Consider the following 14,920-nt stretch of genomic DNA (forward strand, 5'->3'; position numbering starts at 1 on the left):
TTAAACATTTTCACAAATACCTCTACGGCCAGCGATTCCGTGTCAGGACAGATCATGCAGCGTTGAAATGGCTTCTGCAGTTCCGTAATCCGGAAGGACAATTGGCACGGTGGATCGAGCGACTACAAAGCTATGACTTTTCCATTGAGCATCGAAAAGGTAGTATCCATGGAAATGCTGATGCAATGTCACGAAGACCATGTAGTTTGGCACGCAAGTACTGTTCAAAGGCCGAGGCTAAAGAAGACATTATAGATATTCGGTTAATGACTATAACGTGTACGGATGAATGGTACAAGAAACAACTAAGAAAGTGTCAGCTAGTAGATACAGATCTGTCACATGTTATGCAAGGGCTCGAACGAAATGAAAGACCAAACAGAGAAGAGATGTCAGCAGAGAGTCCCATTGCGAAGTCATATTGGGCACAGTGGAACAGTTTAGAATTGATATCCGGTTGCCTTCATCGAGTATGGGAGAGTGAGGATGGTAAATGCAAGAAGAAACTGATAGTTGTTCCCAGAAAGAGGATTCCTGACGTGCTCACCGAGCTGCATAATGGTCCAAGTGGAGGTCATCTTGGAATCACGAAGACGCTCGAGAAAATTAAGCAGAGATTCTATTGGGTTGGTTGCCGTCAATCGGTCACCGAGTAGATTGCCAACTGCGAGGTTTGCAACAGAGCCAAAGGGTCCAAAACACGAAGTCATGGCCAGATGAAGCAGTATATTTCAGGTGCACCATTTGAAAGGATCGCCATGGATGTCGCAGGACCATTTCCTACTAGCAACCGCGGAAACAAATACGTACTGGTGGTTATGGATTATTTCAGTAAATGGCCAGAGGTATACCCAATCCCAAACCAAGAAGCAGAAACAGTAGCAGAAGTGGTTACAAACGATTGGCTCCAAGGTATGGGGTACCAATGGAGTTACATTCTGACCAAGGCAGGAATTTGGAATTTAGAAAAGAAGGCAGCCTTGGGGGTCAATTCCCTAACTGTGAAAAACGATTCTGTAAACTATTGTGCACATTGTTTTGCTGAATGAGCGCTGAATGTAAAAGTCGTATGTCAGTGAGAAAATATTCATCAAACGCCATGAAAACAAAAATGTCGTTCTGCAACAGTGCGTATGAGTTTTGAATGTCATAAAAGTCTACACTGGCTGCCAAGAAAACTCACGAAGCTTTTATCAGTGAGTTTTTTTGTTCACAGTTTTGCTTTACAGAATCAGAATTTCAAAGTTTACACAATTTCTTGGGTACACTTTATAACTCCTCACAGTTAGCGAATAGGGCCCCTGGAATGAACAAAAAATCGTGTATGACATTCCAAGTTCTATAAACCTCATCTGCAAACTATTAAGTCAATAATTTATTTACCCCGATTATCATGCTATACCAATATCTTATCATTAAATCTCTCTGTACAGCATTTCTGCAATTATATTTGGGCATAAAAGCTTTGTTCGCGAAGCTGATAATTTATACAAACTATCACAAAAATAACGGTCGTAATTTAGAAAACTTTGCAAAGTAGCTGTAAATTTCTTCTATCGAAATATTTCTCAGTAGAAATTTGCAGACAGGTATGCCTGTCGTTAGAGGCGACTAAAATACCCCAATTATTCAAAGGGTTATGTAGCACAACCCCTTCAAGGGATTGCCAGCGCAATTAATAATTTCTCCAACCCAATCGTCAACCTACCTGTGGCGAATCCTTTTTCTTTAGTAGCTGGGGCTCTGGTCACCCCAAGTTGCTCATAGCATTATGAGGTGGGGGAGGGGGTGTGACCTAAAAAGTTCAATGTGATCATAATAAATTATCCCGAAATGGTCAGGCTAGTACCTCAATTGTGCCCGTGACCGGAATTTTTTAGTTTTTAATTTAGTTTATTCAGTCTATAATCAAAAATCTTACATACTAGATACAATAACATATTGTAACGAATTTAGTGTAATTTCGCTTATTTGCAACGTTCGAATCACTAAACTGTTGAATAAATAACTCCACTATTCAATAATGCAAAATGGCCTTTATTAAAGTACTTCACAATAACACTTCTACTTCTCAACAGATAGCGTGCTTAAATCAAACTGATTACTGATTCTCAGCTTTATCTCCTTTTATAATCTGTGATTTCCTCGTTCGCATACTTTTAGGCGTTTCTAGAATTTGTACTTAGTTACCAGCTATAAAATTACCAGCTATAACTACATATGAACGTTATAGCTTCTCATATGCGCGTGTATATGTGAGTGATACTTGCACAAATGATTGACTTTTGTTAGCATCTCAGATAAGATATATACATGTGTTTGTGCGTCTCTCTCCGCTGCGTGTACGTACATATATGTAGACATAATGATTGATTCGTTTATGCAGATACAAGTGACTGCCTGCTTTATTGTTGTTGTGACTTCATTTATCAGACTAGTGATGTGAGTATCACTTAGTGTCACTAATATTCGTCACACTGCCCTCCACCTAAGTCTGATCGTCCCGATCAGACAAATATCTCGATCTAACCGCTGCTAGCCTCTCCAAATGAACCACCCTTCTATTTCGTGGTTTCCCAATTGTTTGTATACGGCAGATGACAGCACTGATCCTTTTCACAACTCTGTATGGGCCTTCCCATCTGCACCAAAAGTTGGATGGGACACCTTTCCGTCGGTGAGGGCTGTATAGCAGTACCAAATCTCCCTATCCAAATCTCATTATCCTGGACCATTCCTTCACATTCTGTTGTTTGGTCAATGAACTACTTCGCAGAGCTTGCGCTTGACGGATTGGCTTCGCATAATCAGTATCGTTCCCACGTTTCCCAACAGTAGTGCGCCCTGGCTTGAAACTACCCTCGCATTGATTCTGGGGAATTCTTCCCTTCGTTTTTGTGCGTCCATTTAATTTTGTCAATGACGGGGCTTCTCTCGCAGTTACTTTTGATTTCGCTTTATTTGGCCCATTCGATCCATCAACCTTTACCCTTGACTTTCGTTTGTGGAGTCTTCTCCACCAGCACTCGATTACTGCTGAACCCTTTCTCCAAACGGAAGTTAAGTGGCACATCCTGGTTCTTATAACGAATAACCCTTGTCTGCATATCGATCTTGATGTCATGGTCAACTAAGAAATCCACTCCCAATATGACTTCATCAACAATCTCCGCCACAACGAATTTGTGTAGAACCATGACCTTCCCAATTAAGACTTCACAGATCACATCTCCCCGGACTTGGTTATACTCGCCAGTGACCGTACGCAACCTTGCTCCAGGTAATGGCTTTACTCTCCTGTTGACCAAATCAGATCGGATCAAGGAATGAGATGCGCCCGTATCTACAGTCAGTACACGTTCTTTGCCATCCACATTTCCAGAAATTCGAAAATGTAATACATAAAGTTACACTTTATTTTTGTCTGTGCAGTTTGAACTAAAGCCAAGTGTCTCCTTTATTAAAATTTTATATAGGAAAAGTTGTTCCTTTTTTCGATGAATTTTGGTCCCAAAGAAAACATGGCGTGGCAACCGTGTTTGAGAATGGATGTGACATCCATTGAATGGATGTTGCATTTTTGAGAACTAAATTTTTTTTAAATAATGAAATAGTAGTATGCAAGCGACTGCCATCATTGTTTACTATATAGTTTGGCAGCTTAAATCTGCAGACAGTGGTGCTTTATCGGTAACCGTATCGGTAACCTTATAACAGCTGATTCGACCAAACTTATGCGAATCAATGCAATCGATTATTGGTGCCGCTAAGGTCTTAACCGTATCGTAGCCAACCAATTGGTTTTTGGTTACCGTCGTAACGATAAACAGCTGATTACGTTAGGGATACGACTACAGCGATATGACATACGGCACCAATGACTTCCGCTTAAGCTTGGTACGCAGATCACAAGTAATTGCTCAAGAAAAATGTTGCCTTTTTTCTTGCGTGAAAAATAGTAGTATGGAAGTAATTTTGACGTTTAAAAATCTACGGTGAATAGTGAAACAAGCAAGAAGAAGAGCACATAAACAAAAGAAATATAAAGAATGTCATTTCCCTTATTGGGGAAAGTATTCGCAAACATATTTTTGAATAATTTTCTGTCTAATAAATGTTGTTATTTTTCTAGAGTGGTCCTCAAATTGGTCAGCTACACCACCAACATCAATTGCCGGCTGTGTTACATCTCCATACCAGCAAACAGATGAACAGCAAATGCCACTGCAACTGGGTCCAATGCCACGACAGCCGGGTCTAATGCAGTCAAAATCCGGTCAAATGCCACCTCAACACCCTATGCGCCAGTCATTTGGTGGCCATGAGCAACAAGGTCCTCCAGGTATGCCGCCCGCATCTACTGGACCAGGTGGGTCAATGACACCACATCCAGTTATGCCAAGGTATATACCACAACAGCAACCAGGTTATGCAATGCCACGATAACAGCAGCAACAACCTCCCTAGGATGGCTATCTGCCAATGCCACAAAATCCGGGCTATCCACCACAACCTCAACATCCAGGTTATCCTCTACAACAACCAGGTGCACCAAATGGTTACATGGGTCAAATGATGCACCAACACAACCTGGACCGATGCCAATGCTCAGTCAACCACCCAAGCCGGGTCAACCCCCAATACCCGGATACGTCCGGACGTCCTGGTTATAATGTATGCTAATACAACTAATAATTTACCAATTTGCTGATGATTATTTTTGTGTTATTTTCTTTAGCAACCACCTGCACCTGTTACTGGTAAATATCAACAGCCGCAACAGTATGATCAAGCCCAGCGCCGTTTAGATCCCGATCAGATGCCAAATCCGATAAGCGTTATAATTGAAAATCAAAATAGCGCTGGTGGTGCTTTTATTACTAATGAACAGGGTTTATTACCACCATTGGTGACCACAAAATATGTGGTAGAAGATCACGGTAACTCCTCGCCACGTTACGTTAGGTATCGATAATCGAAATTAATCTTTTGTTTGGCAATTACATTGATCTTTCTTCTTTGCAGGTCGTCTTTGTATCGCATACCTGCAACAGCTGATTTATTAAAAACAACAGCTTTGTCCATTACACTTACCGTCTCACCAATGGCACGCACGGTTGAGGGTGAATATGAGCCACCCATTGTAAGTTTTGGTGAATTGGGCGCAATTAGATGTAATCTTTGCAAGGCTCATATATACAATTTGTAGATGCTGGTCGTCGTTTCCAAAGTCTTATGTGTAAAGTAACAACAGATGGTAAAAAAAATCTTTAAATTTTGCTTGTGTTCATTGATCCATATTTTTTCTCAACAGTGCCAACTGAATATTTCCAACATTTGGGCCACACCGGACAGCGTGTCGATAAATATGAATGTCCTGAACTTGTATTGGGTACATATGAGTTTTTGTGTAAAAAATGTTTGGGTACCGATAGCTCTCAAGGTAAACCTCAACTCATATCTAACATCAATGCCTCGCAATCAATTGTGGACGCTATACGCACTACAGTGGGTCCACGCAGTATGGACAAGCATATTGTTGATTCTAGTGGTAAGGCCACAATTTCAAATGGTGCAAGCAGTATGAAACTATTGCATATTGTGCATCCAGCCGTAAAACTCTAGTCGACATCGCCAAATCTCAAGATGCTGAGGTAAGTTTTTTGTTATATTAGAATGTGTAGAGTAAAAATGTTTCTCCTATCAGGTCAGCGATGGCATCACTACAGTAGTACTTTAAGCAGGTGTAATCTTAAAACAAGTTAAGCCATACATATGTTGAGGAAGGCAGGCACGCACGTATCATCATTAAAGCTATACGTAAAGCATTACAATTATGCATGACCAAAATATGACATGGGTGTACATGTAGAAGCGCCAATCAAAGGAATAACAACGTGCTTTATTGGAAAAATGCGCTGCCACAGCAATGTCCTCCAAACTTATTCATCAACAAAAAGATTTATTTTCTAAAATGGTTTTGGACGCTGTACTTTCCTTTGATGGACCCAAAGTCATACAAAAAATATAAAATCGCAATATTAAATATAGAATTGGAATTGAAGGCTTTTATTCAGTCTATAAATCACTTTCAGACAATGTATGTATATACAAAGAAACATTAAAAACTAAAAATAAATATACATACAAACAGTGGCTCCGAAATCTATAATAGAAGCCACCTAAACAAAAGTTGCAAAAGTTACAAAGAGTTAATCAAACTTTGAAAAACGGACATCAAAATTTGCACCTTTTTTGGCAGAGGGTCTAGCAAATTTTTGAGTACGCAGTTTTGTAGCCCAATCAATTTCAGAATAATGGTGTAAATGCTAGAACGACTAAAAAGTTTATCTGAATTTTCAGAACTTTTTTGCGTTTTGGCGTTTTGGAACTAAGTTATAAAATAGGGCGTTTTTTGGAAAAAGTGTGATCTTCCACTCAGCCTTCGATATACTAAACAGTTATATATTAATAAAAGATACTTAGTTCTAGGAAACTTATAATTTGACTTTTGTTAAGCTATGAAGATTTTCTGAAAGGAATTTCGGTGCTTTATTTATGTCGCACACTATATATCATACATTTCACCAACATACTTCAATATTTACTCTTTGAGAGCTCATTAGTAATCCAATACAATAAATAATAATAAAGGCATGCTTTCAGTAAGCGCCTATAAACTTCCCCTCTTATCCATAAAAAAAAAAAAAATAGGTTTATTAAACTCTTATAATTGGAAATTTGTATGGAAATGCCATTTTAAAATGCATAAAAATAACATTCCTTTTTATCTAATAATATATTGGGTAATATGAACAAGAGTTTACTAATAGACTTCAATATTTGGACGCTTTAGGAGCTTATTAAATTCATTAAATGTATACTTTCAATAAGGGCCAATACCGCGCCGTCGAAATTATAGTTCCTCATGTTCGTACGAACCAAAAATTTAATGTTGTTACAAAAAAAAAATTTAAAACTTAGAAGGAATCATTCACAAATCTACACCTTTTCAATTTTGAATTCAGAAAATGTCAATTGAATTTCAGAATAGGTAATTGGATTTCAGAATTTGTAATTTGGATTTAAGAATAGTTATTTGGATTTCAGAGAACTATAATTGGATTTCAGAATAGGCAATTGGAATTCAGAATGTGTGAAGTGGGTTTCAAAAATAGACAATTCAATTTCGGAAGGCATCAATAGGATTTCAGATATCATACAATTTATTGCGCAAAGTTGGAAAATAATTTGTAAGTTGAAGGCATTTCATAAATTCATTTAAATGTAAAACAGTTCGAAAGATATTTTCTGAAATCCAATTCACACATTCTGAATTCCAATTACCTATTCTGAAATCAAATTAACATATTCTGAAATCCAGATAACTATTCTTAATCCAAATGCCAAATTCTGAAATTCAATTAACTATTCTGAAAGGTGTAGTTGACCGATGAATTATGTACCTATTAATTTGGCAATGATTGTATGTCGTAGACCAATTTTTTGTTCGTGCCAACATAAGGAATTATAATTTCGGCGGCGCGGTATAGCCTGCTTACTTAAATATAATTTATAGCAATTTTTCATGAGGACGATATGTGATATGTGATCCAGGTGGTGCACTGACGTACAGACCAATTTATGCTGTGGTCTGGCTGGATTTGTGTTCCTCGACTTTCTGTAGAAGGATACTATTTATGTGAAGACACATGTCATCTCCGACAGAACGTGGCAGCTTATTTAGCAGCCAGTCAAAAGTCGATAACGCCTAGGCGTATGGGGATTTCTTACGATCTTCCAAAAACTCCTCTTGCTTTTTTAAAATTCTATTGAAGCGCCCGCACTTATCATCTGGACTTTGAGATACGTAGACGGTTTCGAACGCTTTGGATTCTGTAAATACAAAATGGTAGGTCTGTTTATATATTTTATTTATTTATTATTTATATTTATAGAACGACATGCTGTTGCGCATATTGCCAGATATCAACGCAGAATGTGATGCTGTGCCAAATGCGCAATACTGCTGTCGATATTACCATAGTGTACCTATACAAGTGTGTCAACCATTGTAAATTTCACCAAGTAGCGCAACTAACAGCTGATCGGTGAAAATTCGCACATTCACACGCACAGATCTCGACTCAGTTTCAAAAAAAAACTTTAGATTATTTAATTCAAATTTGAAAGTGAGATAATCCTTGCCAATTAATGTATACAGAATATATATGGCGTTTTTGTTGTTATTAAAACAATAATTTTATTTATATTAAAGCTTTTATCTTTTTTTTTGTTTAACTTTGAAAAAACTCCGAACACCATTCCTTCATTATATGACAATCGACTGCCTAGTCCATTGCCTTCCACTCTTTTCGCAACATAACCTCTACTTAAGCTGCCAAACTATATAGTAAACAATGGTGTCAACTAAGCGATAAACGTCAAAACTACAAACAACCTCGCTCACCTGATCCAAATCTCAGGTCTAGAGTTGCATTTTTGGTACGTAAGAGTACTTCAAGCTGAGTTGCATTTGATAGTTTAATAAAACTTTGTAGTATTTACAGATGAAATAGTTGCACATTATAACGATTTTACTGCAAATCCTCTTATTTGCCCTTTTGCTAAGTTCGCATCACTAAACTGTTGAATAAATAACTCCACTATTGAATAATGGAAAAATGGCCTTTATTAAAGTATTTCACAATAACACTTATACTTTGCAACTAGCTGGCTTAATAACCAAACTGACTGATAGCTTAAATGAAACTGCTCTATTGCGCGACAGATAGCGTCTTAATCGAAACTGCCCATAGCGCCTCTACCGCTGATGCTTTTATACTCTGTGATTTCCTCGTGGCATCTTCTAGGCGCTTCCAGAATTTTACTTAGTTATAAATTTCTCAGCTACAACTACAGAGGTATAATTTTTATAGCTTCTCTCATACCACATGCGCTTGTATGTGTGATCAACACTTCCACAATTACAATTACAATTGCATACCTTTAGGAGCACCTCAGATAAGATATCTGCATGTGTCTGTGCGTTGCCTCTCCGCTGCGTGTACGTGTATGTGTAGACGCAATGATTGAATTATTTATGTGAATTCACGTCACTGCCCAGCATCGGCTTAGAGATGGCAGCACCCCTTAGTGTTGCTAATATTCGTAACAATATATTTCCGCAGAAATAAGAATACTAGAATATTTGTAGCCTGCAACAATGCCCAAACATACGGAAAGCAAAGTTTACTTAAATTAGAGTCAAAATATAATGCGCCACACGTGTAACATGGAAAATTTTCACTTCTAAGGCTGTTTACACAAATGCATAAGGGCAAAATTATATAAACGCTTGGGTCGCTTCAAAGCAAAGATAACGCATTTCATTGTTTTTCGTCTGGCGTTGTCAAAGCGTAGGCACGCAACCAAAGCATTTATGTAAATTTTTCGATACTCCGCCCGACAGATGAATTAATGAATGCAACACAACCAAAGCGTTTGTGTAAATCCGCCCTAATTTTTGTAGCTGTGAAAGTCTCCTGCAAATAAAATGGTGCTGTAAGTGCAAAAAAATCAAACTCCTATATGACACTACTTTATTGCCTATGTATTGTTACGAATTTTAGCAAAACTAAGGGGTGCTGCCATCTCTAGGCCGATGCTAAGCAGTGACGTGAATTCACATCAATAATTCAATCATTATGTATCTACATAAACTAATCAATATTGCGTCTACACATATGTACGTACACGAGCAGCGGAGAAGCAATGCACAAATACATGCATATATCTTAACTGAGTTGTCACAAGAGAGGGCAATTATTTGTGCAAGTATTACTCAAATGAGAAATTATACATCTGTAGTTGTAGCTGAGAAATTTATAACTAACTAAGTAAAATTCTGGAAGCGCCTAGAAGATGCCACGAGGAAATCACAGAGTATAAAAGCATCAGCGGTAGAGGCGCTATGGGCAGTTTCGATTAAGACGCTATCTAGCGAGCAATAGCAGTATTATTCTGAAAGTGAGTTTTCATTTAAGCTATCAATCAGTTTGGTTATTAAGCCAGCTAGTTGCAAAGTATAAGTGTTATTGTGAAGTACTTTAATAAAAGTCATTTTTCCATTATTCAATCTTGGAGTTATTTATTCAACAGTTTAGTGATTCAAACTTAGCAGAAGGGCAAATAAGAGGATTTGCAAGTAAATTCGTTATTTTTCTTGTATTTTCTCTTATATTTTTTGTCGAGGGAGCCAATAAGGTTTCATTGACATTTATTTTTTCTGACAAATGAAAATTTTGTTTTTAGTTTCAAAAGTTTGTGCATAAAAACACAACTAAATGTAAATTGTGTGCGCAAATGAGTTTTCAATAAGTGTACATTTTTCAGTTTTCCATAGTTAAGGAATTGACCTCCAGATTCTTGTGTTACACAAATATAGTGAACTTGGGTACAGAAATTCAAATTAAAAAGTTTTTCACAATAATTTGAAAAACTCTACGTTTTCTCTGATTTTTACACTTAAAGGAGTAACCCTCAGTAATAAATTAAACTTTTAATGAAAATCAATAACTCTGAACTGAACACTTTTCGCCATGATATAAAATTAAAATGCTGTGGAATAGGAGCAACACTTTTGTGACTACATAAACCCTGTTTCAATCTTTTACGTCTCTGCACAGAACCCTAATTGACGGGTTTCAATCGAAAAAACAATGGCAACCCAGAATTTCCCGTTATGCTCACTTAAGCGAGTGCCTGTCAGAAAGAAGTCAACACACTTGTACTTGTACACTATGGATATTACCATCTGCACCCATACTCACATAGTCGTATTGGGAATCGTTGTCAGTAATTTGCGTGCTGTTCACGTCCTCTGAGGGATCTAAGGGATATTGGCTTGATTCCTCACTGAAATTCGATGAAGATGTAAATGTAAATGTCCTGCAAGAGAGTACATGTACAATGTTAACATTTTTTGAAGTATACACACAGAATTCAGGACAATGGATCAAACTTCGAAACAATTTTTATCAAAATTTGAATTTTTTAATCCGAATTTCAAAAAATTTTTCGAATATGCAGTTTTGGAATGTGCAAGTTAGAAGTTTCTCAGAAGTTTCCCCGAATTTTTAGAACTTTTTTTATTCCATATTTAAAAGTTTCATTTCGTTGATATCAAAGTAAAAAAAAATTGATTTTTAGAGTTTGAGTATGTTTTTCCATGCAAAAATTGCTCAAAAAATTACTCAAACATTCTAATTTTTTGATTTTGTTTCTGATGCCAACGAAAAAAAAATTATTTGTTTATTTGCAGCCTTGGTTTCTTCCATACAACTCATGCACAAAAAGTGATTTTTCAAATCTATCGCAAGATTCACCATGTTTCTAAGAGATTTTCAGTTTTCTCGATCCCTACACCACCCAAAGGAATTTGGTTTTCCATGAATTAAATTGTCACCCAGTCTCGAACTACGTGCTGAGTTTCCTGACTCTAAGTCATCGGTTAGTTAAAAGTGGATTGCAAAATTACCTTCGTTTTTCTGAAACGTTTGGCAATAATGCCATTTCCCCGGCAAACTCCCAATTTCCTCTGAAAATTTAGGCTCATCCAACGCAGCACCGTCGCTACTGCCCCTCTTTTGCCGCTTGGATGCTCTGGCGTGGTAGCGATAGCTTTCCCGAATTCTAGTCCACGCGTCTTTGCTTTCAATCACTAATGTAAATAACACATACAATTAAATGTAATACTTTGCATTTGCTCACAATTGTTAAAACATGTCCAAAAATGTCGCGCGCGGTATATATAAATATGCGTTTTGACTTCCGTACCAATAACACACTTGCAGTTTTCGGAACCCCCAATATTTGTGCTTACACGAACCAAATGGAAATTACAGAAAATTTCCAACTTTGTTTGCAAATACCTGTTTATAAAAGACAAAACGTGTCTTTTGACACTCTTCCATATATTTTTGGACGTGGTTTAACAGTTTTGAGCTAAAGTAAATAATGACCAATTAAAATACACAAATATGGTATTTGTTTACTTTAGCTCACAACTGCAAAAACCCGACCAAAAATATCGGGAGAGGTGTCAAAAGACGCGATTTTCTCCCAGGACCACGAACCCGAAAGCGGAAATTCAAAATTTCATTTCTGTCAAAAGTTATATCCAAAAACCGAAAAATGGACCCGGAGCGCTACGAAACCGGGGGTGAGATCCATAGTATTTTTGCGCAGAACACCTTTCTGCATTGGCGGCCTTCGGCCGCGCTAATAAAAAATTACCCTGGGTGGGTCCAAAACCGGTTTGGAGACCAAAACTTTATCCACGCAAAACACTTTTACCCACAGTTTTTCTGGGTACTACAAAATCATCAAAATAACAACCACATGAAAATTTTCAATTTTGTTTGAAAATATCTCCGAAACGACATAAAATTTTGAATTTCCGCCTTCGGATTCGTGATCCTGGGTGCAAAACGCGTCTTTTGACATCTCTCCTGATATTGGACGAGTTTTAGCAGTTGTGAGCTAAAGTAAACAATTACCACAAATATACATACAAAAAGTTTTATTAACATATGTACCTTCTTTCCCAAGGGAGCTACTTAAGTGGACCCAGGCTTGATCCACTGCATTTTTGTTGCAATGTAATGGATCAGATGTATCCCATATCCCGGGCCACTCTTTCACTTCCCTTATCAGGGCCCGTTTCTTCTCCGCCGTGAAATTTAATACGCGCTTTTTGCGGTTTGGTGCTGCAGCAATATTTATTTCCATTTCTGAAATAAAATAATAATTATTTATTGCAGAAAAATTAAAAAAACATTTGCTTACCTAATTTTTCCAGTTGTTTACCTTTTTTCTTCAAGAAATATATGGCACTTGGCATATTTCTTGCGGAAACCGGTGTTGCCGTATGTAAATTTGATGGAAAAATAATAGTAAAATATCGTACTAAATTTCATGTAAACTGCGTACTACCTCAAGAAAATTTACCACAAGGAATTTTCTTGAGCGTTTTTTATATGGAATTTTTACTTTCTTGTGATCTGCGTACCACGCTTTAAGCTGGTGCTTTATCGGTAACCTTTTAACATCTGATTCGACCAACCTTATGAGAATCAATGCAATCGATTATTGGTGCCGCTAAGGTCGTAACCATTGTTTACTTAATAGTTTGGCAGCTTAAATAGAGCTTATGTTGCGAATAGAGTGGAAGGCAGTGGACTAGGCAATCGAATGTCATATAATGAAGGAATTGATGTTCGGAGTTTTTTCAAAATTTGCCCGAAATCCTGAATCACAAAAGGGAGTGTAGTTAAGTTGGAAAATGGTAAAATTTAGTTAGGCAAGGTGCACACGAGGCTACGCGTCATAGACGCTGCAGGCGAAATTTGTACGCTTTGATGCCGAACAAATGTATTTGAATGGAGAGCTGCATACGAGGCGTCAGCTGCATGAAAGCGACAAAGCATGAAATTTTCGTGTAGCTAAGCGTACAACAATGTTGGCCACTGAGCGTACGTACGCTTGAAAAAAAGGAAGAACAAGATGTTTGTTTACATTTTTATACTCAGTTGAGCAGAGCTCACAGAGTATATTAAGTTTGATTGGATAACGGTTGGTTGTACATATATAAAGGAATCGAGATAGATATAGACTTCCATATATCAAAATAATCAGGATCGAAAAAAAATTTGATTGAGCCATGTCCGTCTGTCCGTCCGTCCGTCCGTCCGTCCGTACATCCGTCCGTCCGTTAACACGATAACTGGAGTAAATTTTGAGGTATCTTGATGAAATTTGGCATGTAGGTTCCTGAGCACTCATCTCAGATCGCTATTTAAAATGAAAAATATTTCGAAAAACCGTAAAAGTGCGATAATTCATTACAAAAGACAGATAAAGCGACGAAACTTGGTAGATGAGTTGAACTTATAACGCAGAATAGAAAATTAGTAAAATTTTGGACAATGGGCGTGGCACCGCCCACTTTTAAAATAAGGTAATTTAGAAGTTTTGCAAGCTGTAATTTAGCAGTCGTTGAAGATATCATGATGAACTTTGGCAGGAACGTTACTGCTATTACTATATGTACGCTTAATAAAAATTAGCAAAATCGGAGAAGGACCACGCCTACTTTTAAAAAAAAAAATTTTTTAAAGTAAAATTTTAACAAAAAAATTAATATCTTTACAGTATATAAGTAAATTATGTCAACATTCAACTCCTCCGCCCTTTTTCATTTAATTTGACTCTCCGCCCTTTTTCATTTAATTTGTCTAGGATACTTTTAACGCCATAAGTCGAACAAAAATTAACCAATCCTTTTGAAATTTGGTAGGGGCATAGATTTTATGACGTTAACTGTTTTCTGTGAAAATGGGCGAAATCGGTTGATGCCACGCCCAGTTTTTATACACAGTCGTCCATCTGTCCTTCCGCATGGCCGTTAACACGATAACTTGAGCAAAAATCGACATATCTTTAATGAACTTAGTTCACGTGCTTACTTGAACTCACCCTATCTTGGTATAAAAAATTAACGAAATCCGACTATGACCACGCCCACTTTTTAGATATCGAAAATTACGAAAAATGAAAAAATGCCATAATTCTATACCAAATACGAAAAAAGGGATGAAACATGGTAAGGTAATTGGATTGTTTTATTGACGCGAAATATAACTTTAGAAAAAACTTTATAAAATGGTTGTGACACCTACCATATTAAGTAGAAGAAAATGAAAAGTTCTGCAGGGCGAATTAAAAAACCCTTAAAATCTTGGTAGGTATTACATATATAAATAAATTAGCGGTATCCAACAGATGATATTCTGGGTCACCCTGGTCCACATTTTGGTCGATATCTGGAAAACGCCTTCACACCACTCCCTTTTAAAAC

General features: G+C 37.2%; 2 protein-coding genes across 4 annotated transcripts in view; one reads left to right on the forward strand and one right to left on the reverse strand.

Annotated features, from left to right (window-relative positions):
- Positions 1 to 13,022, reverse strand: part of LOC137244014 (uncharacterized) — a 101,708-nt gene extending 88,686 nt beyond the window's left edge. For 2 of the 3 annotated variants that reach the window (XM_067772427.1, XM_067772426.1), the window contains exons 1-3: positions 12,850 to 13,022; positions 12,600 to 12,794; positions 11,540 to 11,722 (exon numbers count right to left, since the gene is read on the reverse strand). Coding sequence is in view for 1 of the 3 variants with exons in the window: in XM_067772434.1 (XP_067628535.1) it covers positions 10,892 to 10,950; positions 11,540 to 11,722; positions 12,600 to 12,794; positions 12,850 to 12,904 (492 nt within the window). In the remaining 2 variants the exon portion in view is untranslated. Of the gene's footprint in view, positions 1 to 6,072; positions 7,897 to 10,832; positions 10,951 to 11,539; positions 11,723 to 12,599; positions 12,795 to 12,849 lie in introns of those variants that run through there. The other variant, XM_067772434.1, reaches the window with a different exon arrangement.
- Positions 4,019 to 6,186, forward strand: LOC137244017 (protein transport protein Sec24C-like). The gene is made up of 5 exons (XM_067772435.1): positions 4,019 to 4,674; positions 4,739 to 4,965; positions 5,026 to 5,257; positions 5,315 to 5,654; positions 5,708 to 6,186. The coding sequence occupies exons 1-3, from the start codon at positions 4,483 to 4,485 to the stop codon at positions 5,207 to 5,209; spliced, it is 603 nt and encodes a 200-aa protein (XP_067628536.1). The 5' UTR covers positions 4,019 to 4,482; the 3' UTR covers positions 5,210 to 5,257; positions 5,315 to 5,654; positions 5,708 to 6,186.
- Positions 13,023 to 14,920: the final 1,898 nt, after the last annotated feature.

The sequence above is a fragment of the Eurosta solidaginis genome, chromosome 3, assembly GCF_040869045.1.
Source record: "Eurosta solidaginis isolate ZX-2024a chromosome 3, ASM4086904v1, whole genome shotgun sequence".
Classification (NCBI taxonomy): Eukaryota; Metazoa; Arthropoda; class Insecta; order Diptera; family Tephritidae; genus Eurosta; species Eurosta solidaginis.